The sequence below is a fragment of the Hemibagrus wyckioides genome, linkage group LG26 (genome assembly GCF_019097595.1).
Source record: "Hemibagrus wyckioides isolate EC202008001 linkage group LG26, SWU_Hwy_1.0, whole genome shotgun sequence".
Taxonomy (NCBI): domain Eukaryota; kingdom Metazoa; phylum Chordata; class Actinopteri; order Siluriformes; family Bagridae; genus Hemibagrus; species Hemibagrus wyckioides.
In genome coordinates, this window is record NC_080735.1 from 6,892,144 (window position 1) to 6,918,118 (window position 25,975).

Consider the following 25,975-nt stretch of genomic DNA (forward strand, 5'->3'; position numbering starts at 1 on the left):
GCTGTAATTACATCAGGCAGCTTTGAGGGTTTCCCAAAGGAACAAACCAGAGAACCCATTTCATCTATATAGTATACCAAAGAATTGACAGTCTAGAAAATACAGTATCTGTTCCAAAATAGGTATTCTCTTTTTTGTCATTACAGAAGCACTTTTTTTTCAACTTTTTTATGCTCCAATTCACATATTTACTGAAGCAGTAATATCCAGTGATTACAGAGGTATCATTTGGTAACTGGTGTATCTTTGTAGTTCAGTTGTCCACTGCTGTCTAGAACTCTATCTACGTGCACACACACACACTTTCATTGTGTGTGTGTGTGTGTGTGTGCTTTAAAAAATGTTTTAAAACTATAAACCGTAATCTAAAGTGCTGTATGAATCTGTGGGGAGTTGTGAAGCAGTGATGTGAACCAGTTGAAATTCACAGTGGGACCATTACACTGCTGTGTTAAGGGACTGGCCAATAGCTCCAGCCCTTTCATCACTCACACTGTGGCTGCTGATAGCGCTTTTATCTTAAAGCTAAGCTGAAGTCAGCTGTGGAGTATTTATTTAAGACCTTCTGAGATCTTCTAAATCAGTTGAGTTTTTTCTTCAAAGCCCTTTATCAAAATGGCTTTGAAGAAAATATATTTCATTGTTAGATTATTATTCTTATTCTTCGTCTTTATAATAGTTCCAGGACGATATGATGTGGTGTACACTGAATGAACCGAGTGAACTAAAAGTGATGGTCGCAGTAGATTACCGTCAGAACTATATTAATGTGAGTAAAGCTGGATAGAGCATGTGTCTGTGTGGCGGCAGTCGAGCGGCAACATACACATTCACACTCAGAGACACACAAATGCTCTAGCAGTGATACACTCTCTATATAGTGATAGTGACCCAGTGTCATGCTGTGTGTATCTGTTAGCCAGCCTGAGAGAACAGGGCAGAGTACTTTGCTCTGTCACTTCGCTGAGCTGCTAACTGATATGTCAGAAAATCAATTAATTACTTTTAAGTAGCAGTTAACGGCATCCACACAATACAGCTACATTAATTATTGAAGAGGACCGAAGCTGAGTTATTTCTCCTCCCCCTCTCTTAACTAAAAGGCCCACGGAGTGAAAAGAAATGAGAGAAAGAGGAGGGAAAAGAGGAAAATAGAAGATGAAGATGGAAGGAAAGAGGGCCACTGGGTATAATATGGGTAAACAAAAGGTCATTGGTGGCACAAAAAAACCAAAGGTCCTTTCCTGGCATCAAAAATGCATGGCTTGAGAAGCTATTCTGATACTTACTGTAACTACTGATACCCTGCTCTATGAGAAAATGAATATGAGATACTGAATATTTGACTCTGACAAAAGGTATAAAACCTGCATGCCTACTGGTTCGGGCAGCATTGATTGGCTAAGCCCCAGGAAGCTCAAGGGGCATTATTGATCTTGTGCACCCAGCACTCTTGGCCTCAGGGTCTCCTGTCTCTGGGGGCCTGGAGGGGACAGACTGCCTCTAGCCAGTTTAAAGGAGGACATCTTCATCTGGGGCAAAATCAGTGCATGGGCAAGTTATATCGCATGGTACACTCACTGTGTTAACAGCAGCACTGGAGATTTTTCAATGCCACTGTGCTGCTATGTGGTCAACCAGCATTCTCCCTGCTTTACACTCCAGTAAGGTTGGTTTCTTTCCAGAATTGTTGTTGTGGAGTCAGAGAGATAAGCTTTACTCATGCTTCTGTCAAGTTATAGCTGTTGTTTGGTAAACCTCTGTGGTATTCTTATGTGGCAACTGACTCCAAAGGAAGTTTTAATCACATGGTTATGTTTCAGCCCTCATGTCAACTCAGCATTCATTCATTTATCAGCCATCAAACTGCCTGTAGACCTACAAGAATAATGTACTGTATCATCAATTATCATTATCATTTATGCTGATGGGAAACTATATCCTATACAGTGTGAGTATCGTTGGAGCTGAACATCAGAATGCCACTCTCTTAAAAACAGATTAAAGGAAGATTCAATTTTGTCTTTGCCTCACCTTGTATCCTCATGCAAACTTCATGCTGCCCTTAATCCTCAGCCATCACAGTCATGGCATGAGGACAAAAAAAAGTAGTGAAAAATCATTTCAGTTGCTAAATGAAATTAGCAGGTTTGAAGTGCCCCAAGGCAAAAAGCCTGCCTTGTCTCCTGTGGCCAGGGTTAGTGAGGGAATATATTAGTTATGACTGCATCCTGCTGTAGCTTTCTTCAGCCTTTCCTTGTCCTTTCTTCAGATTTTTCTCCTATCTTGGAGGGTAGTAAGGAATGAGTATATAAGGAAAGAGGAGAAAGCAATAGTCTGGAATACTTTTGGAAGAAACACCAAGACTCTCTGTAATCAGACCGACTCGACCAAACTAAGATATGAACTACTTCAGTCCTTCTGGACCTCTGTCTTGGGCCATGTACCTCACGAGGAAGAGTCGAAACAGCAACAGGCTTTTTGGTAATGGGAGAAGCGTCCGGTTTTTCAGTCTTTTGTGTTTTTGGCCTTTCTTTGTTGCACTGGTTTCCTCAATTTAGTTGTCTTTTTCCCCTTCAATGTAATTATGTGCTACTCAGTTAATTCTGCTCATTGACTAGAATGTAATTACATTGAAGGAAAGCTTTTGGTGTTCTTGCTTTTTTTTCTTCTTACCTCTCTGCAGAATTGTTGTGTTTTAAATTCATCAAAATGTTTTTTTATGTAGTTAAGATGTTGAAACGGATCGTTGAAACACTGGCGAGCTTGTAACCTTTCGACGCTGGTCAATAAATTTTATAGCTGACAAGCGCTATTGATCTCTTGACTTAAAAGTTATCAAATGACACAAACCCAGAGCTGAAGACGGACAGTGGTGTGGTACAGCTCCTCGGTCTGCACAAACTATGCTGATTTTTTTAGATTTAGTTTTCTGTACGATTTATTCCTAAAAATGCTTCTTAATTTAAAACTGTCATGATTTGGTTTCCAGTAGTCCAGGACAGTAGACAGTAGTGTGTAAAGCGTTTTGTAGTATTTCATCTGCTGTCAGTTTTAACATATTGTGCCATCAACGTGATTTTTCTCTTTAATTTGAGAGGATTGAATTGAAGAAAAAACACCATGCAGTATAGCTAGTGTGGTCATTTCCAGAGATAGTAAAATATAACAAATTCGGAGCAGAAATAGAAACTTGGCCTTCTTCGCTTTTAAAATAATGTTTATAATGCTTATAATCCCTAAATCGATGATTTGCTGTCTTATTTATATTTATTTATTTATTTTGCCTCAGTTCTTTCTCAACAAAAATAAATCCACTGTTATTCTTTAACCATGACCCTAAATAATGATTTGGAATGGGAAACATACAAACCTTTAAAGGCTACAGTTCCAGCATGGCGTTGTAGTGTCAGTCAAAGCAAAATGTGAATAGCTGAAAATTAAAAAAATAAGTAAATAAAAAAAAACGACTCGGACATCGGACATGACATGTACCATTGAAGAATGACACAGATTTCCGGTTTCACCGAAAAACACATCCTTGTTTTCTGAGTCACGCTAAGAACTTTCTTAATATTTGGGATGCATGAATGCAGTCTGAGAGTTTTAATAGATTTTTAAGAGACTGCTAGTTAAAATTACAGAAAGCAGATTCAGAAGTGTAGAAATAAGGAAGATGGGAAATTTGATGTGGAATATCACACACCAACTTCTACTCTGGTAAGCATGTTGGCACGCGCCACTTAAACACTTTTAAGACTATAACTGGTCACCGACATCAACACTACTTAAAGACACCGACTCCATCTGCCCACAGAGATGGACAGAAGGTAGCGGTAACGGCATCTTCTCCGCGCAAGCATGCAGGTCGTTTGCTGCCCCCTTTCGGCAGCTTGTTAACCGAGAAGTCATGGCTCCTGTAAGAGCTGCAGTCTCCTCATGCCTAAAACAACATCTGTAGGAAATGCTCTGGAACGGAATAATTGGGGTCACTACTCTGCATAAAATGCCCGTCTACCTGAATCACCGGACAACTAGTTTTTTTGACAGATGTTGACCACAAATATTCCTAAAGATGAGGAAAATGGAGGAAAGTCGTTTTTCTGACTCTCTTTTTAACAAAAAAACAAAAACAAAACTGACAGTGTTATTATAAGGGCGTGCGCCGGACCAAGGAATTCCATTGACGGTTCTAGCTGTCACAAGTCGGACTTTCTCGCGCTCTTCGGACGTTTTTCTGATTGGACGAACCTACTAGAAGCAATTGTCTCTGGCCAATGGCGTTTGCTCACAGGCTTCCGCATGCAAATAAGCTGTGCCGGGCTGCATTCCTGTACTGCCCAGCGCCAGTAAAAGCCAGCCCCTCGCCCGGAGATTCATTCATACGACATCAGCGGTCTGTTTGCGACCTAACAGGAGGACGCATCCCTAAAACAGCAGATAGAATGAGTTCCTTAGGCTGCTGAAAATAACACGAACGATCGTCCAGACAAACGAAAAGTACCGCTTTTAAAAAAAGTGACGAACTGACGCGGGAGGCGTGCCGGACTGTCGCGAGAGCCGAAGTGCAGCTTAAAAGTTTGAAAAGGACAAGACTTCGCGGTGACACATATTCACTGACGATGCTGGGAAAAGCTTGTGAGTGCAAACCTTAGGTTTAATGTGGAATCTTTAAAAAGAAGTGGTCTCCAACTTTCCTCATCGCTGCAAGACGCACGGACACGGTCAGGCACGCGCGCGCTGTCAAAACTAACACCAGACTAATCCCCATCAGCTGAGAAGTGTTTCTGGAGACTCGACTTTACACGGAGCTCAAAGGAAGAACCTCATAGGATACCAATGGTTTTCCTTTGGGACGCCAAATACGGTATGACACGTTTTATTTGCGTTCTGTGGCACACACTGCGTTTCCATGTGATGCCTATTGAGTTTCCTCTGGTTGACTTAAATCGACTGTTGTCTTGTTCGGTGACCGTTTCCTCATTTAACTGCCGATAACTACTCGTTTGCTTATGTAAACCTGCTATTGTATAGGGTTGGCTTGCGCCGAAATGAAAGTTCCCAAAAGTACAGGCGCACCTTTCTGTCTTTCTGTCTCTATCTCTCTCTCTCACACACACACACACACACACACACACACACAGTGGCTGTATGCTGCTCCTGTTGTGCGGTGCACTGGAGAAGCGTTTATACTGGCCGGGTATCTGGTGTATTTGGAGAGAACACAGCAGCAGTAAGCTGAGCGGAGCAGCTAAAACCTCTTAACCACACTCATGTGGCATCGATTGTGGTTGGCTGAGTGACAGCAGGCCGTTCTCACTGTCAGGAGCAGCGCCGCGGTTTCAATGCTTCCATGCGCCTCAGAGGCGATTCTGGCACGCGCCCTGCTGAAGGATGTCACCCGGGGTAAACCCCACACAAAAGCTCACGAGAGCTCAAACTTTTCCCCCATTTTTTTCTTTCGAAATTGTAAACATTTTTTGCAACTTCTCAGTGTTGTGTTGATTTACCACCTACAGTCCAGGTCCAGCTGGACAAAAATGAAAAAAGTGAATTTATCTTTGGGGATTTTTTTTGCGTCAGATGATTAGACTGAGTTGTTTTAACATTTTTTATTTTAATGAACCTTTTTTATTTTTTGCCTTTTAGCCTGAAATCGTCTGAAACCTTCCACTACAGACTTTTTAATGGAAACCGGTGGAAACTAGAGTTCCTGTTAAAATTAGGGTTGTTTAAGGAACCATTTATATTTCAAAAGCCTGAGCAACAGGAATCCTGACAGTTTAAAGAACCAATCAAAATTTCCAGAAACCATTTGTTTTTGTAGTATAAATTACCAGTTCGACACTATAAAGGATGAGACTATAAGAAGTGTGCATGTGTTTCAGACCAGGCCCCCCACCGCCGCTTCACACCGCCCTCCTCCAGCCTGGGCACCGGGAAGATGAGCGAGGCTCTCCCCGCGATGGGAGCGCACGAGGGCGGCGGCGGAAAACTGCGCATGTGTGACCGCAGCATGGAGGTCCTCTCCGAGCACCCGGGAGAGCTCGTGCGCACCGACAGCCCCAACTTCCTGTGCTCGGTGCTTCCCACGCACTGGCGCTGCAACAAGACTCTGCCCATCGCCTTCAAGGTAACCGACTCACTCTGGACAGCCTGCTTCATGCGGGACAGAAACTTCCATTTCACACAAATTGGCCTGTGCGCGCGCTCACACAGCATCATAATTATTTACAAAAATAAAATATGAAATAGAATTATTCATTAGTAATTGTAGTTAATCAGAGTATAAATATATATATATATATATATATATATATATATAATATATGTGTGTGTGTGTGTGTGTGTGTCTATTCATATTTAACAGAAATAAGGCTATGTGATGTATTTAATATTTCCGTTTACATACATGGTTGAGATTGGGATTTTTTTTCTTATTTACTGCCCGAAAAATTATGATCGCTTGATGAGCATCGAGCAAAATTATTGAAATTAATTGAATTATTAGTAATATTTGTTAAATAATCCCAGTGTACATTCCTCAAAGCAAACGATACTTTTTGTATGAAATGAAGATCTTAAGCGTACATTACATCATTTCCTTTCACTGAATGGTAGCTCTTGATATTTTAAACACAACAAAGCCGTAGTTAGCTGAACAAGTTTAGAGGAAATCCCCCAGTAATGAATTGCCTGACCGCCGCTGCTGCTGGTTTATCTGTATGCCGGTGGTGTTGAAGGCGGATTTAAAACTCTTTCATCGCAGCGCATCAGATTTCGGCGATCTCCCGGAAAATCTCTCTGTTCGGTGAAAAACACGCACAGAACAATCCCATTAACACACACAGGGTTTAAACAACTCCAGCTGGACACGAATAATCATCACTGTGTGTGGTAGAAAAATGTGAAAAGTTACTGAACAAAAAATTAATATTATTGTGTAAGAGCCTGAAACTGGACAACAGAGTGGGATCCAAAAGATATAATAATATTCACATGTGAATTCCTGTATAAAGATATTTATAGCTTAGAGCTGCCGAGAGGGGTAACTCAATAACATCTGGCCGAGGATGGAGCAATTTAATGGAGAGTTATCTAAACATAATAATAATAAAAATAAAAATAAAAATAATAATAATAATAATAATAATAAACATAATCATTATAATTATTATAATTATTATTATTACACCCTGCAATCCTGGTTGAAGGTTCATGATGAAATAATAATAATAATAATAATAATAATAATAATAATAATAATAATAAATAGTTGTTGTTTGAAAGGAATTATTATCTGACATACCCCACTATAGGTGGTTGCCCTTGGCGACATCCCTGATGGCACGCTGGTGACAGTGATGGCAGGAAATGATGAGAATTACTCCGCCGAACTCCGCAATGCCACAGCAGCCATTAAGAACCAGGTGGCCCGTTTCAATGACCTGCGCTTTGTGGGTCGCAGCGGAAGAGGTAAGCGCTTAATGGGCAGCTGATGTAGATTAATGTCACTTGCATAGTGTGTGTGTGTGTGTGTGTGTTGCTTTCCTTCCTTCTTCTCACTTTCATGGTTATCATCGTGTGGTTGTGTGGAACTTCACTGACCTGGCAGAGAAAAGACATAACTGGTGTATTCAATATCTGTCCATGACAAGCTTTGCCTAAAGCCTATACACATCTCTCTCTCTCTCTCTCTCTCTCTCTCTCTCTCTCTCTTTCTCACTTTCTCCTTCTCTGTTTCATTCACATACCAAAATCACACACACACACACACATCTAATCATTTTCTTGGAACCTGTTATTTGGATTTTCATTAACAGACATTCAGATGTGACTCTTGTAGTCAGGTGCAGCCAAATGTGACTCGACTCTGTTAAAAAGCAGACCTTTATTTACAGTGGTAAAGTGACTAGCTCTTGATTAGCATATTAGTGAATCAAACCATCATCTGTTTAGCTCCACTGTTTTAATATATACAAAAAAATAGAGTAATGTCTGTCTTGGTCTTATCGTATACAGGGTCAAATGTTTTCTTGTTGTGTGTCACATCTCACAGCTAGGCTATCATCACTCTGCTCACTGATACATCTTGTATTTAGATCATTATTATTATCGTAGCAAAGGAGGAATTAAGGTACTGTGGCTAATTATGATTCCAGTGGTGTAATCTCTGAGCCTCTCAAAATAACAGTTGCAAGCTTAGCTGAGGTTGTGTATGAAATTTATATCCTGCATGATCAATCCAGCTATTTATATGGTGCAATGGAAATAGAAGCAATAAAATTCATCTTACTAGTATTGGTAACATTACTGAATAATGTAGGCAATTGTGTGTGTGTGTGTGTGTGTGTGTGTGTATAAACGAGAGAGAGAGAGAGAGAGAGAGTGAGTGAGACAGAGAGAGGGGGGGGTCTAAAAATCTGTTTTCAAAATGATGAAAAGTTTAGTCAAAGCATTTTAACACACACACACACAAACACAAACAGGTCTTCTGGGAAATCGGGTGTCCCACAGGGGTCTATTCACAGTCCTGATATGATTTAGCTGATAGAACCCACCTGACTTACCTGCAGCTGGCTGAAACACACACATGCCAGAGCTTGTCACGCTGAACACACGTGTTAGCCTTTTATCCTGTGATGTGTGCGTGTGTGTGTGTGTATTTATTGGTATATGGGTGTGTGTAGGCATGCAATTGCCTGTGCTTGATTGTGAGTCTTCACGTGTGTAGTCAGTGGTGTAAATATATTCTGTTACTGTTGCTGTGTGTGTGTGAGTGGTGTAAACAGTGTGTGTACCTGATAGCTGCGCTCCACAGTGATGGAAACGATTTTAGTGTGGGTGGCAAAAATGCGATAGAGTGTTTAAAGTAAGAGGGAGAAATGTAAACTACACACACACACACACACACACACACACACACACACACACCACAGACACTTGAAAGACCGCTGATGGTGTTCGATAAGTAGTAACAAAGGCAGCATCTGTCTCTCTTACTTTGCGTCTATACCTCTATTTTTCTTCTTTCTCTTTGTCATTTGTTTCCTCAGAGTCTGCGTATGGATGGACTAGTGAGTCACATGCAGTCCTCAGGCAACGGTCCACACGCACACACACACACATACACGCACGCACACACACATACACACGCACACACACACACACACACATACACGCACGCACACACACATACACACACACACACGCACGCACACACACATACACACGCACACACACACACACACACACATACACGCACGCACACACACACAAGCACTCACTCATACAAAAACACACACAGCTCACAAACAGACTTTGTGTGTGGGGAGACATCCCCTTAAGGAACACTGTGCACTTCCTGGCTGTTTGGAGAGTGAGTTTGTGCTCCTCCCAGACACAGTGTCTCTCTCCTGCTCTCTCAAATACTGAGTGTGTGTTTGTGTGTGTGTATGTATGTGTGTGTGTGTGTGTGTGTGTGTGTATGTGTGTGTGTGTTTGTGTAGTATAAGTGACAGAAACACAGAGATGTGTATGTGTGTGTGTTTGGATGTGTGTGTGTGTGTGTGTGGTATAAGTGACAGAAACACAGAGATGTGTGTGTGTGTGTGTTTGGATGTGTGTGTGTGTGTGTGTGTAGTATAAGTGACAGAAACACAGAGATGTTTGGATGTGTGTGTGTGTAGTATAGGTGACAGAAACACAGAGATGTGTTTGTGTGTGTTTGGGTGTGTTTGTGTGTGTGTGTGTTTGGATGTGTGTGTGTGTGTGTGTTTATGTGTGTGTGTAGTATAAGTGACAGAAACACAGAGATATGTATGTGTGTGTTTGGATGTGTGTGTGTGTGTGTGTAGTATAAGTGACAGAAACACAGAGATGTGTGTGTGTTTGGATGTGTGTGTGTAGTATAAGTGACAGAAACACAGAGATGTGTGTGTGTTTGGATGTGTGTGTGTGTGTGTGTGTGTGTGCTTGGATGTGTGTGTGTGTGTGTGTGTGTAGTATAAGTGACAGAAACACAGAGATATGTATGTGTGTGTGTTTGGATGTGTGTGTGTGTGTGTGTTTGTGTGCATGTGTGTGTATGTGTGTGTGTAGTATAAGTGACAGAAACACAGAGATGTGTATGTGTGTGTGTTTGGATGTGTGTGTGTGTGTGTGCTTGGATGTGTGTGTGTGCATGGATGTGTGTGTGTGTGTGTTTGGATGTGTGTGTGTGTGTTTATGTGTGTGTGTGTGTGTGTGTGTGTGTGTGTAGTATAAGTGACAGAAACACAGAGATGTGTTTGTGTGTGTGTTTGGATGTGTGTGTGTGTGTGTAGTATAGGTGACAGAAACACAGAGATGTGTTTGGGTGTGTGTGTGTGTGTTTGGATGTGTGTGTGTGTGTGTGTGTTTGTGTGTGTGTGTGTGTGTGTATGTGTGTGTGTGTTTGTGTAGTATAAGTGACAGAAACACAGAGATGTGTATGTGTGTGTGTTTGGATGTGTGTGTGTGTGTGCTTGGATGTGTGTGTGTGTGTGTGTGTGTAGTATAAGTGACAGAAACACAGAGATATGTATGTGTGTGTGTTTGGATGTGTGTGTGTGTGTGTGTTTGTGTGTGTGTGTGTGTGTGTAGTATAAGTGACAGAAACACAGAGATGTGTATGTGTGTGTGTTTGGATGTGTGTGTGTGTGTGCTTGGATGTGTGTGTGTGTGTGTGTGTGTAGTATAAGTGACAGAAACACAGAGATATGTATGTGTGTGTGTTTGGATGTGTGTGTGTGTGTGTGTGTGTGTTTATGTGCGTGTGTGTGTGTGTGTGTGTGTAGTATAAGTGACAGAAACACAGAGATATGTATGTGTGTGTGTTTGGATGTGTGTGTGTGTGTGTGTGTTTATGTGCGTGTGTGTGTGTGTAGTATAAGTGACAGAAACACAGAGATGTGTATGTGTGTGTGTTTGGATGTGTGTGTGTGTGTGCTTGGATGTGTGTGTGTGCGTGTGTGTGTGTGTGTGTTTGGATGTGTGTGTGTGTGTTTGTGTGTGTGTGTAGTATAAGTGACAGAAACACAGAGATATGTATGTGTGTGTGTTTGGTTGTGTGTGTGTGTGTGTGTGTGTGTGTGTGTAGTATAAGTGACAGAAACACAGAGATGTGTATGTGTGTGTGTTTGGATGTGTGTGTGTGTGTGTGTGTGCTTGGATGTGTGTGTGTGCGTGTGTGTGTGTGTGTGTTTGGATGTGTGTGTGTGTGTTTGTGTGTGTGTGTGTGTGTGTAGTATAAGTGACAGAAACACAGAGATATGTATGTGTGTGTGTTTGGATGTGTGTGTGTGTTTATGTGCGTGTTTGGATGTGTGTGTGTGTGTGTGTGTGTGCTTGGATGTGTGTGTGTGCGTGTGTGTGTGTGTGTAGTATAAGTGACAGAAACACAGAGATATGTATGTGTGTGTGTTTGGATGTGTGTGTGTGTTTATGTGCGTGTTTGTGTGTGTGTGTGTGTGTGTGTGTGCTTGGATGTGTGTGTGTGCGTGTGTGTGTGTGTGTGTGTAGTATAAGTGACAGAAACACAGAGATATGTATGTGTGTGTGTTTGGATGTGTGTGTGTGTTTATGTGCGTGTTTGGATGTGTGTGTGTGTGTGTGTGTGTGTGCTTGGATGTGTGTGTGTGCGTGTGTGTGTGTGTGTAGTATAAGTGACAGAAACACAGAGATATGTATGTGTGTGTGTTTGGATGTGTGTGTGTGTTTATGTGCGTGTTTGTGTGTGTGTGTGTGTGTGTGTGCTTGGATGTGTGTGTGTGTGTGTGTGTGTGTGTGTAGTATAAGTGACAGAGAAACATTTTTGCTCTTTGCTCTGCTCAGGTGTTTTCATGTGGTGTTATGTTGGTGATACTGGATTTAAAAGCTAGTTTATTTGTAGCACATTAAATCTGTTCACTAGTCATCATTATAAACTACCTGAGCAGCTTTCTGACTAATTTAAGCTGATAACTTCAGCACTAGATATTAAAGTGGATTTATGATAAAATCTCACTGCACTGAGACAAACGCAGCACTAATAACTGACCCAGATTATTTATCCATACTTATTTAGAGATTTCTGACTGATTACAAATCAGTGTGTAACGAATCTACACTGTCAAAAAATGAATCACTGCACTGTAATCCTGTGTGTTAGCTAGTGCTAGCCATCCCGCTAACATGAGGTAACTTTTGTATTGATTTCAGTCAGAAAATTCAGTCTTTGTTCATCAATTCAGGTTAAAGTTCATCTAATAAAATGTAACTGAAAATTTTCATGTACATAGAAATAAGGAACATTATGTTAATTTTAATCTTAATCTTAATTTTAATTTTAAGAATCAGCCAATCAGCTCAACTAAAATGAAATCAAGACCTGAGAGGAATTTTATTCTAAGAAAAAGCGGTCACTTGCTTTGAGTCCAGCTGCAGGCGGGTTTTTGCTCGAATGCTGGAGTAGAATTCTTACACACGGCCACATCTGTGCATCGAGGTCATTTCTGAAAGAAGAGAAACACGGCTGAGAATAGCACACAGAGCGTGTTGTCGAGCTCCAGCTCTACCCTAAACATGCTAAGCTCTTTCTTTATAAGTGTGTGTGTGTGTGTGTGTGTGCGTGTGTGTGTGTGTAGTCAAGGTAGTTTATCAGATTTTTGGGAACAGCTGGGAGTTTTACCCAGGTCTGCTTGTCTGAGCATGCGTATGTCCTCTTGTCTGGTCATTTGTGTGTGTGGGTTGGGGGGGTGTCACTGTGTCATGGGCAGCTGTGACTTTAAGCTATCATTGATTTGGAGTCTGAAACACCCCAGGGGTCTGTCCCATCATCACAGTGATGAGTGATAAGTGAGAGATGGAGGAGGCGGAACACTGCTGCAAGGATTCTCTCTTTCTCTTTTTCTTTCTCATTTTCTGTCTCGGAGTAATAACAGAGACAAGAGAGAGTAATAAAGCAAATCACACCGAGAGTAACCGAACTGCTATTCAGTCCCTCCAGGATTTACACAGTCTCAGACATGAACACAACATCGAGCACATGCCATTATATTCATATTATTCACATTACATTATATTCGAGTCTGTCATTTTTTAATAATTTGGGCGGAGTCATGTCATGTGACATCATCACAACACGCATTCAGCCAAGCACAGCTGTGAGAGAAAACCATTACATGTGTGTGTTCACTGGGAAAAATGTAAAAGAAGAATCCTGTGCTTGTGATCAAATCAAATCAAGTCATTTTACACAAAAAATGAACAAAAACCTTAAAGAAAAGTTGCATCACAAATTTTGAGGGAAAAAAAAGCTGCTGCAAAATCAAGCATTTTAAGCTGCAATGATTATAAAAAAAGCAGCAAAAATATCTGGAAGGACTAAATATTTATTACTCTAATAATAATAATAGTAATAGTAATAAAAATAATAATAATAATTTTAAATGTTTTTTAAATAAGAGTTTTAATCTAATTTTAATTTCTTGGTCTAACTAGTATTGTTTAAATATGCCAGACACAAATGGTATCATTATTGTTTGTGTGTGTGTGTGTGATTGTGTGGATTAGCATAAGGATGTTTAGCATTTCAGTCTGTCTGTGTGTGTTTATGAGGAGTAAAGACGGTCGGTGTGGCAGACTGCTGCTTCTCTCATTTCGCCTCATCTCCGTTTCCCACTCTTAATATCACACCATGCTTTGTGTGTTTGGTCTGTGACATGAACATAGACCAGTTATCTTGTGTGTGTGTGTGTGTGTGTGTGTGTACATGTTTAATAGTAATGTCCAGCTGATTGAGTTTACACATTAAAATCGCTCTCTCTCTCTCTCTCTCTTTCAGGGAAGAGTTTTACTCTCACCATCACCGTATTTACTAACCCTCCTCAAGTGGCCACCTATCAGAGAGCCATCAAGATCACAGTGGACGGGCCGCGAGAACCACGCCGTAAGTTAAAAGAACAGACTGGAGTCTGATTGTTTTTCATGGGACATGTTAAACATGTCGAGCATCCTCGGGATTTTAATGCACTTTCTCCTTGGGAAGAAATGAGTTAAGCATGTTTCTGGGAGTGTCTGTGTGTGGTTAGGTGTGTTTTATTGTGGTTGATGGTTATCCACCAGCTTTTTATGCTAATGTGGTGGTTGGTGGTATGTTAATAAAAACAGGGTGTTGAGGTCTGCAGATGATTGCGGTGTACTTCTCTAAACCACTACAGTCTACTGCTACTACTGACTGGTTCCAGTTTACTAAACAGGCTGTTTTGCGTTTTTTATCAGATACCAGTGATATTGACCTAATATCATAATATAATAATTTTCCATGTGAATTTTTATATGGCATGGCTCAGCTATAGCTGTAATTTATTTAAATGTAATAAAATCTGATCAAAATTGATTTAAAGAGCTCTGGTTGGACACAGACTCATGAATCACGGGTGTATACTTTGTTTATTATGAGGGGCTGAAGTGTGTGTGTGTGTGTGTGTGTGTGTGTGTGTGTGTGGGTTATATGAGAGCGCATCATGCCCCGCCCTCATGCTCATGGAAGCTGTAGGGCTATTCCCGCTCAGTCCGTTATTCCGGCGCCTCGCCACCATATGGAGGCTTCGCTACCGCTGGCTTCTTCTTCAAAGTCCTCGAACAGCAGCTCTGGTTTCAGGAGGACTTCCTCCTCTCGTGTCGCTGTGCATGTGTCTATGAAAATACAGGCAAGTGTGTCTGACGGTTTCGCACAGCTGAGAGACTTGTCTTTTTTTGTCCCTTTATCCCCCCCTCCTTCCTTTCATCGCCTGTAATCATTAATCCCTCCTGCTTCCTGCTTGTCTATGTGTGAGGTCAGGAGCAGACATTCAGACACTCGTGCTCAGCTGGGAGTGGACTATGTAGTGTGTACAGCGCATAAACAAGTCACACATGCACAATGCTCAGAGCTCATGCACTGGATAGAAACACACAGCATTTATAGAATATGAATATAAAATATATCAGAAATGCATTTCTCTCAAGCATCTCTCTCACACACACACGCGCACACACACACGCGCACACACACGCGCACACACACGCACACACACACACACAGGACATCAGTAGTTTGAGGACACACCAAAAAAATATTTCAAAGCATTCCTCGGTTGGTTTGAAGTAATTGCTTGATAGGATATGAGGAAATAGCTTGATAAGATTTGAGGAACACTTTTGCATGTATTTGGAAATGAATTGAAACAACACTCACCGTCCACTTTATTAGGAACATCTGTACACCTGCATATTCATGCAGGTTTTCAATCAGGCAATTGTGTGGCAGCAGGACAGCACATAAAGACACGTAGCTACAGATCAAGAGCTTCAGTTATTGTTCACATCAAACATCATAATCTCTGTGACTTTAATCATCGTGGCTTGGTTGTTGGGTTAGGGTTAGATGGGCTGGTTTGAGAATTTCAGAAACTGTTGATCTCCTGGAATTTCACACAAAGCAGAAAGCGTCTCAGAACACACAACATATCAAACCTTAAGGTGATTGAGCTACAACAGAAGAAGACCATGTTCCTGTCAGCCGAGAACAAGAATCATGAGTCCAGACTCAGTGAAACTGGACAGCTGAAGGATTCTTGTTCTTGGCTTACAGAAACATGGTTTTCTGCTGTTATAGCACATCCAGCTCAATGTTCAATGCTTTGTGCATGTTGAGATGCTTTTCTGATCACTACGCTTCTACAGAGCGATTATTCGAGTTACTCTATCCTTCCTGACAACTTGAACCAATCCAGGCATTTTCCTCTGTTCTCTCTTATTAACAAAGTGTTTCTTTCCACAGAACTGTCTCTCATTTAATGTTTTTTGATATTCACACCATTTGGTGTAAACTGTTATAGCACAATGTTGTGTGTGAAAATGCCAGGAGATCAGCAGTTTCTGAAATACTCAGACCAGCCCATCTGGCACACCAACAGCAACAAGAATTTCTTCATTCTGATGTTTGATCATTAACACAAGCTTTAGATCTGTATGCATCAAATTTCCTCAGAAAACCTCCCTTAGAAGTTACACACAATTTCTGAATACAAACAATGAGTTCTTGCAGAATGTAACCGAGTTGTGTTTGACTAACACACTCCTTCCTCTGTAATAAAGAAACACTCTGAAATCTAGAAACTCCAAAAAGCATGGCACCAGATGGATTAAGAATCCTTCTGTTCACCCAGGCTAACTCTTACATTCACATTACTTCATATTCACAAGGCTCAGGTTCAGTGCACTTTAACGCCTCTGAGGCGAAAAACTTCAAAAACGTTTCATCCCATTGTTTACGATTCCATTATAAATCCCATATTCTATACGCTGGTGTACTCCATATACTCAACATCTCATTCTACTATCTCTTCCTGATGTTTCCATCCCTTCATCTTCCCATCCCTCCTCCCTCCAACCCTCCAACCCTCCATTTAGTCTACAGGCCCTGCCAAGTTGCTTCCTCTTCATCTAACTGAAACATTCTGTTCTGGTGCCACTACACCAGCGGGGTCCTAACAATGAGATAGACAGCAGATGATTCAGAAGGTTCTGGGAGTCATTATTAACGTTTGAAAGAGAATCAGAAAATAAGCTTGAGAGGAAAGCGTGTGTTACGGCACTGGGCAGCGAAGTGTTTGAAACGAGGATGGTTAGAGCTGTGTGTATTTTCAGCCACCTGTCATTGGGACGCGTGTGATCGTCTTCCAGTTTCTTCCCACATAAAACCCGGTCTCTCTTTGGGTGTTCTTGTGTGTGCTCAGGTCATAGACAAAAGCTGGAAGAAGCTGTGAAGCCAGGAGCGCTGGCCTTCTCTGAGCAGTTGAGGAGGAGTGCCATGAGGTGCAGTCCTCACCAGGCCTCTGCGCCCAATCCCCGCCCCACCCTGAACACGCCTCCCTTTGGTAGCCCCGCCCACAGCCAAATACCTGGTAAGTTACCTGAAGATTTTAAAGAAATAAATGAAAGGGACTGCGTTCTTTTACTGCTAGCTTTTTGGAGCCAAGCGAAAATATCTTGATTACAGTCAAATATTTCTAGTATTTCCTATTATATATTTGAAAATATACAAATGGAAGATTATTGAATAGTTGGAATATGAAAAGGCCGAAATATCACAACCAAAGTTTGCAGGACTGTTTCATTTCTTATAATTTACTCTTAAAGATGTTTGATGTCTTATTCATTCTTACCAAGTGACATGAGGGTATGTAGTGACACACCATCGAAGATACAGACATAACAAATGAAGAGAACAAGGCCACCTTTGATTGCAACTTAGATGAGCATGCCTGAGCAGGGCACCACACACACACACACACGCAAACACACACACGCGCGTTCTGTGCCACCAGACAAGCATTCACACTCAAACACTGATGCCCCCCACTACCACACACTCACTATTACACATACACCAGAGTCTAATAAAATGTAACTGAGGCCATAAAAATAATTTCCCCATTTCACTTCGAATATTTTGGACTGGAAAGCCCCATTTTATCCTGCTGGGTGAAAAATAGTACAACGTGAGACTGTTTTCAATCACAGTTACACGAAAAGATTTCAAAGCAGTTGCACAATCGAATCCAACGTGCTGAAGGCCACATCATCAGGCTGCTGGCATATGTTTAGTATTTATACGTTAATTCTGAGTAATTGCTTACTGTGAAATGTGAGTAAGCCTCTTTTTAAACTCTGTTTCCCAGACGAAAACAGAAGCCAGTTTCTGGGAAACATATCTGACTATAACAGTTAGGTATTATATTAGCATACTTACAGTACTTCTCCTTTTTTTTGTTGTTGTTGCTCATTGTTTTGGGTATTACCTAATTGGGGTAGTTAAGCAGGAGGGCCTCTGTGAAAGATTGATTGTTACTTTCTCTTCCTCTACGAAGGCACGTAAATGGAGTGAGGTGTGTGTCTGTGTGTGTGTGTGAGAGAGAGAGAGAGAGAGAGAGAGATTGCATATGCATTCTTAGAGGAAGTAGACTAGGTAAAATAGGGAAGTGAGAATTCACTGGCAGGAAGCAGCTGTATGAGAAAATCAGACATTATATTAAAGACTGATTATGGGAATAATACAGCATTAAGCAATACATTCTCTTTCACTAAGAGATTTAGCTGGTGAGAAGAACAGAGAAACTGTCTAAACATGACATCGCTTTTTAATCATTATTAGGAGTATTAGTGGCAGAAGAAGGATCAGTAGTGGTAATAATTTAAAAAAAGAGAGAAAGCTGAAATGGGAACTACAGATGAACATGCACCCTGTACTGAACGGTCAGTGAGAAAAGTCCAGGAGGATAAAACAGTTGAGCAGGAAGAACGGAATGAATGGAAAAGAGTGCAGAGCAATGCAGAGGGCTGAGAGATGGAAGGATGGCTGGTGGAAGTGCAGAGCTCTGAAACAGTGTGTTTCCTTCTGCGTGCTGCTCTCGCCTCTCTGATCCTGCCGCCAGAAATAGCAGTGGAAGCACCGCCAGCGGAAACTGTTATTAAGTCATTCAAGAGCTCTTTCTCTGTTTTCTCCCTCCTCTCTTTCTCTTTCACGCACTCTCCTCTCTTTTCTTTTTTCTTTTTTCAAAACATAGTAAATCAGTAGCAGCTGGAACCACAGGCAGGCGTGTGTGTGTGTGTGTGTGTTTTAGTGTATTAGAGTGTTTAGGGGATCAGTCTTTTGGAGCTTTTGTGTTGTAGTCTTGTTTGTCAAAAAATTGGAGAAGTGTGTGCGTGTGTGCGTGTGTGTGTGTGTGTGTATGTGTGTGAAGCAGTTGTTAGCGCTTTGACAGGAAGTGACATAGCAACGGTGAAATGTAATGAGTGTTTTTTTTCTCCACTGCATGACTGGAATTTTAGGAAGTGCAGACTGAGATTATTATCTTAAATATTTGGATGTGCTGATAAGAATGAATAATGAAGGTGTGTATGTTCAATATGAAAAAGAGAGAATGAATTCTACACATTTAATTTGTTCGGTTTATTCATAATGCAGTAACCTCTGAACTGACCTCTGATGGTCTCTGTGGTTTAAGCATGGCCGTCCTGATGGGATGCTCGATCAGATCGAAACTGTCCATTCGGAGCATCACATCTTTCTGTTTTCTTCAAATGTACTCAAAAACATTTGTGTCTTATTCTTCTGTCTGTGTGTAGTGTCAAAAGACTATGGGCATTCATATGTGCCTTCATCCATGTTCACTCCTCGTTCTGCTCCCTGCACACTTCGGATCCACATGTGCGTGTATGTGGGAGTCCAGTAAAACATGAATGAGCTTTGCCTGCACCGGATGCACCAAGACGCCTCAAGCCACCCACCCAGCCATGTGTGACTCCTGGCCCACAGCAGCAGCACTAGGCCTGGGGAGGTGGAGGGAGGAGAGAGGGGGGCTTCTAGAAGAGGCTGTAGGGATTCGAGGGGGGAGACTTGGCACTGCACCGCAGTCTGGCTCCACTTGAAACAGCCTGAAACGCTCGCTTTGGCCGCTGTGCGTAATTTGCTTCCTCTCTGATGGCTCGCCTTCCCCTTCTGTCTGGAAGTCTGCAGGCTATCGGCGAGCATTTATAGGATCGTAGGGAGAGACAGAGAGAGACAGATAGAGAGAGATTACAGGATATAGAAAGAGGAACAGTGAGAGAATGTCTCTTTCTTTTTCTATCCTTTGGTGTCTTGTTTGTTGTGCCTAAGTGCTGATAACATTGCATATCACCACTGCTGAGGATGGACCCGCACAGACAGACTAGAGATACATGGGATTGCTGAGGATAGTACCACTCAGAAATCAGAAGATGGCTCTGGACTGCAGTTACCACAAACACTCAAGAGTTTGCACTCAAGTCTCCATCAGTGAAAAGTCGATAACTTTAGCAAGACAGACTTTATCTTAAAGTAGTAAATTTCCTGGTTATAGATTTGCACTTTTTGACCATATCATATTTAGTTATAGAAGGGAAATGATTTAGAATTTTACTCTCAGGTGTCACACAGATGAGGATGAGGTTCCCTTTTGAGTCTTGTTCCTGTCAAGGTTTTGTTCCTCATATCATCTCAGGGAGTTTTTCTTGCCCCATTGCCTCTGACTTGCTCACTACAAAAAATTTCTATAAAGCTGCTTTCTGACAGGGTTCATTGTTAAAAGCTCTCTATAAATATAATTATACTGAACTGAATATTGTGGGATGAAGTGAAATCCAGATTGGAGTTCACAGGTCATATACAGCAGGCCATATCCCAGGACTGAACAATTATCTATTTCCCAAAGTGGTGTGTTTTCTGCTAGTGACACATAATGTTTTATTTTATTAACAGCTTTCACAAATCCACTTACAGAAATGTATCAGCGATGAAAACTGGTTATAGTTCTGGTTTGTATGTGTTATGATTCAGAGTTCAGTGTTTAATGGAGGCTCTGTGGGTGTTTGAATGGTATACTGTGTAGTAATATGAATACAACATGGTACATGGGTGGCGGAAATCATTGTTTTTCTCATTTCAGTGCACTTTCTATATGAGTTTGAATGACTTTTTACTGTAAAAAAAAAAAAAGAATATTTGGGACAATAGCTCTGGTGTTTATAGCTTTTCTTTTAACTAATTCAAATATATAATAATAATTTGTGAAGAAATTTTTTAGATTATTTTTATTATTATTATTATTATTATTATTATTATTATTATTATTATTATTATTATTATTATTATGAAAAAAGCAAAACAACGACGACAACAACAAGAACAATTATAATGTGTGTGTGTGACAGGGTGATACAATAGTCCTAAGTAATCCTAATTAGTTCAGATACGAGGTCCAAACTTTACAGATTTGTTTCCAATATATTACATAAGGACGTTCTGGTGAAATCATATAAAAAATAATCGCATATCACTGGTCCAATTCAGCATTTTTTTTTTTCTGGCAGCAAAAGTTGAAATATTATTTAATGTTCTATTAGCAGATGTTTTAATCTATCCACTAGTGAGACTGGGATGAATTCCAAAGAAGCATCAAAGATCTTGTCCATTTCATGCAGACCTGAGACGAACACCTCTGCAGTCTGTTAGATGACCACATACGATTTTTCGGTTTTACATTTTAAACACAGGAGAAAAATGCTAAATGCTGATATCTGATACATGCTCTTTATCTTGTTGCTTTCAGATGCCAGGCAAATGCAGACGTCTCCGTCCTGGTCTTATGAACAATCCTATCCGTACCTGGGCGCTATTTCTGCACCGGCTATCCACCCGACCACGCCCATCTCTCCCAGCCGCAATCCAATACACTGTAAGATCCCAAATGCATCAGCGTCATACATTTCCTCACACATCTTTTTAAATCCAACATTTCTTCAGTGTATCTGCATGCTGAAACTCACACCGGATTGAATGAGAAACAAATATTAGAACAATAAAAACTTCTGAGTTAAATCATCAAATTCAGTATCAATATCATAAAAAGCAAAGCTCTAGAGAGCAAAATAATTTGGCTAATAATAATAATAATAATGATAATAATAATAATGAAAAATAGCTGAATTAAACAGATAAATATATTTGTGCTTATAAAATATAAATAATAATGTTTAGTGTCAGTGTGTAATTTCTTTACGTTCATGTAAATGAGGATTTATCAGTTTATTAGTCCTCCAGGTGAGTCCCAGGTGCATTTGTGTACACGAGGCACCTGAAAATTTGAGGCAGACCACTCAAAGCTTTACGACACGTGACTGTATTCGATTTTAGAGCATTTTGTGCTTGAACAGTTTTGTTAATATTAAATATGGATTTGTTTATTTATTCATGACAGAAACTTGGCGCATGTCGATTGATAAATAATTGAATCTGACTGCAGTTAGGTCTGATGTATTCAAACTGTAAAACCAATGATGAATAGAGTTTGTGTAATTATATGCAGGTGACACTGGAAACTAGTTCAGTTTACTGACTGTGGCCTTAAACACCTTTATTAAGAACACTTCCATACCACAGTTGATTTGCAGTAATGACAGACAAAAACAACTTCAACTCTCACTCACTCTCACTGCAGCCCCTAAATCAGGTGGATAGAAGGGGAAATTTGGACGCAGCACATGTTTATGCCATGTAAATAAGGGATTAGCTGACAGAAGCTAGTTTGTCTGAAGAGCTGATTCATCATTTGTGCTCGAATCTCTTCTCATTTTGGTGTTCACAATTGAGACATGGCTTTGTCTGTACGTCATTCTGCGTGCTCCCAGCTTCACTCGTTTCGAGGCAACTTTGATGATTAAGGGAAGTTCTTCTTTATGATATAGTCATCAGATATCATGTGTAAAGTTGAAACAAGACCGTGAGCCGGAGCCTGAATTCTCTGAATTCATAAAACAGTAGGTGACAAATACCCAGATGACCTAACTGCTTCTGCTGAGCTTCAGCGGTATGAAGCCAATGCACACTGAGCAATCCCATAATGCAACAGCACTGGCACAGAAGTGCTGTCAGAATTAAAAATAGCGGAAGGCAGCGGGTCTATTTTTTTTAGTGGAAGGCTCTTTTTAAATTTAAGTGCTATGGGTATTAAACGTTGTTGCTTTTGCTTTTGTACTGATTAGAATGCCGTATGTACTGAATCAAATGCAGCAGTTACTGAATCAAATGCCGTATGTACTGAATCAAATGCAGCAGTTACTGAATCAATGCCGTATGTACTGAATCAAATGCAGTAGGTACTGAAAGAAATGCAGCAGTTACTCAATGGAATGCAGCAGTTGCTGAATTAAATGCAGCAGGTACTGTAATTAAATGCAACATTTACTGAATCAAATGCAATAGGTGCTGAATGGAATGCAGTAGGTACTGAATCAAATTTAGTAGGTACTGAATTACAGTACAGTATGTGATTTCAGTCTTCTCCCATATTTTTGTAAATACATTTCTGCACAATGGATTTCCATGTTATAGGAACTTTAACCCAAAACTTTTCCTCCTGCAGGTTCAGACCTGTTCAGTGACCCACGTGTCGGTCTGGAGCGCCCCTTCACTTCCATCCCCTCATTGCCAGACAACCGCTTCACCGATCCCCGAGTCCCCTACCCCACCGCAGCCTTCACCTACACTCCGACCCCCGTCACCAATGCTATAGGAATCGGCATGTCAGCTATGACTGCACCGGCTGGCCGCTACCACACTTACTTACCTCCTCCCTACCCTGCCGGCTCCTCCCAGGGCCAGAGTGGACACTTCCAGGCCAGCTCCTCACCCTATCACCTCTACTACAGCAGTGCTACGGGGTCCTACCAGTTCTCCATGATGTCAGGAGGAGGTGGGGGGGACCGCTCACCGCCTAGGATCCTGCCGCCCTGCACCAGCGCCTCGACAGGCTCAGCCCTCCTCCACCCCTCACTGCCTAATCAGAATGACATTGTTGTAGAGGCAGAGGAAAGCCACAGCAGCTCTCCAACCAGCATGTCTGCTGAGGCAGTGTGGAGGCCATACTGAGCACCAGCATTACTGAAGACTGGACTGACATGTTGACCAATATGAAGTGGACAGCTGATGGAGCGGTGCATGGACTCGACTTTCCACAGCATGAGACTCAGATTTGTTTTTCTTAAGATAATTATGGATCATTTGTTGTTGTTGTTTATATTATTATTATTATTATTATTATTATTATTATTATTACACCAGCTCCTTCTCTACACTGACATGGCACTGTCATCACACTTGAATCTGAAGAATTAGATCATCATAGGTGAAAAATATTAGCCAGAAATGTATATTTGCAGAAATAACAGCTTGTATACTGGGAACTACTCATTTGTGGCAACGAATTTTGAATTTCACACATGACTGCCATTTCATTTACAATAACTGGATAAGGGTTTGACTGGGTCCCAGCAGTTCTGAGATGTGTGTGTCCTGTGCTCACAGCACCAACATCGGTTGATTTTCATTTGCATTTATTAGTTAAAAGAGACACAGAGCTCTGTTGCACATGCTATCCCAGGTTTGTGAGGCTTTACCTCATCAGTCACTGCCTTTTTAAGGTCCTCTTACACTGCAAACCCCGTCTGTGTTTCATGGACGAGTTTTCCTGTAACCCAGACTTCACCTACTTTTATGTAAATAGACTGTAAACTGCTTGTTGATATCACTGGTTGGTTGACGTTGACAGTGTCTTTGACTTCCACACTTGAGAAAACTAGAAATGCTACATAGCCTATATGTTTTTTTTAGTACTGCTTTATTTTGTGAATGTAAAACTTGTGAAGAAGCTGATTGTTTATAGACAACGTCGTGTGCCGTCCTTCTTTCTCTTCACCAAGCAAACTTCAGGGTCATGAGAAATCAGGAGGAAAGTGGGGAGACTCTCAGTGTCATCTTGTGCTGATAGGACAAGAATGACCAGGCTCCTAAAATGGTGCCAGCTTCTAATACCCCCTCTGCCAACCCCATGTGCTATTCCTGACCCAAGAAGAATTTATACAGACAAGCAGACAAGCCCTGACCTGCCCGTGCTATTCAACACTATCTTACAGACAAATACACACTCTCTTTATCTTCTCTTCTCTTCTCTTCTCTTCTCTTCTCTTCTCTTCTCTTCTCTTCTCTTCTCTTCTCTTCTCTTCTCTTCTCTTCTCTTCTCTTCTCTTCTCTTCTCTTCTCTTCTCTTCTCCTCTCCAACTCTTTGTCTCCCTTCTTTGCTTTTGGCCATCTCGTTTAGCTCACGTCAAACATCTTCTGTGATACCTGTATTTCTTGGTTTCAGCTCCTCCACACAGACACACACACACACACACACACATGGAGCACATGGAGGGCTATAGAAATGTAGACTAGCTCAACAGTCAGTGCAGAGTGACTACAGAGCATTAGCTATAATCCAGCTCCAGGATTGAAGCCAAGGTCCATAAAATATATTTTAAAAATTATATAAAAAGCAGAGGGTGTCAGAGCAGCATGACACCACCACCATCCACACACACACACACACACACACACAAACCACATACCTATGTTTATATTTATATGTGGATATTAATGTGTGTGTGTGTGTGTGTGTGTGTGTGTGTGTGTGAGAGAGAGACTTCAGGATCACCTTCCCCATAAACGATAGGAAAGCACAAGCACAATCCCACATTTTGCTAGGCCCACAAAGCAAAGTGGGAGGTTTTTTATGTTTGTAAAACTAAGAGATTTTCAGGATTTCAAAATATTTTCAGTTTCTGGGGTTTGACTTCCACAATACAGCATTTACATACATGGGAAATGTGTGTAGAGATAGTTACAAAAGTGTGTGTTTGAGAGAGAGAAAGAGAGAGCGAGAGAGAGAGAAAGAGAAAGAGAAAGAGAAAGAAGCAAAAAAACAACAAAAAAAGAAAAAGAAAAATCATGGAAACATTAAGCATGGCCTAATTTGTTATTTATAGCCATTAGCATATTGTTCAAAATAAAACTCACAGATGTGAACCTTGGCTCCAAAACCTTACAAAAAAATAGTTAGCAGCCAAAGTAAAAATGCAAAGGATGGCATAATTTCTGAGTCATATGTCACGCTGTTGAATCGACCAAGACGCTGAAAAGGGACTTTCATGCTTAAAATTCAGCTCCAATCTCTTGACTTGGCCCTGATAATTCTCTCTGATCTTCCAGCCCAATCTCCATATTCTTACCCAATTTAGCCTAAACATTCCGAGACTGATTAAGAGTCAAGGTCTCTCACCTATCAATTACACACCATTCATCAAGTGGACGCTTCTTTCCCGCATCAGCACTGACAGCCAACAGAATCAATAAGCAGGGCACTAACCTCTGCAAACTCGTCTGCCTCAACAATTCCCATCTCCTGTCATTTCAGCCGGGTTCCGCTTGCAGATTTCACACCGTGATTAATCACAAATGGTAATGGTAAACAGTGGGAAATTAACTGTGGTCAGAGGCAGAATGCTTCCATTAATCTAAACACATGACACTGAA

General features: G+C 41.1%; 1 protein-coding gene across 6 annotated transcripts in view; it reads left to right on the top strand.

Annotated features, from left to right (window-relative positions):
* runx1 (RUNX family transcription factor 1) overlaps window positions 1–24,583 on the top strand; it is a 38,363-nt gene extending 13,780 nt beyond the window's left edge. Inside the window, exons 1-7 of one of the 6 annotated variants that reach the window (XM_058381187.1) lie at window positions 4,367–4,867; window positions 5,889–6,133; window positions 7,320–7,476; window positions 13,844–13,948; window positions 16,782–16,949; window positions 21,177–21,302; window positions 22,989–24,570. In XM_058381187.1, the coding sequence (XP_058237170.1) occupies window positions 4,840–4,867; window positions 5,889–6,133; window positions 7,320–7,476; window positions 13,844–13,948; window positions 16,782–16,949; window positions 21,177–21,302; window positions 22,989–23,494 (1,335 nt within the window). In that variant the 5' untranslated portion in view covers window positions 4,367–4,839 and the 3' untranslated portion in view covers window positions 23,495–24,570. Of the gene's footprint in view, window positions 1–4,366; window positions 4,868–5,888; window positions 6,134–7,319; window positions 7,477–13,843; window positions 13,949–16,781; window positions 16,950–21,176; window positions 21,303–22,988 lie in introns of those variants that run through there. The other 5 variants (XM_058381185.1, XM_058381188.1, XM_058381183.1 and 2 more) reach the window with 5 other exon arrangements.
* Window positions 24,584–25,975: the final 1,392 nt, after the last annotated feature.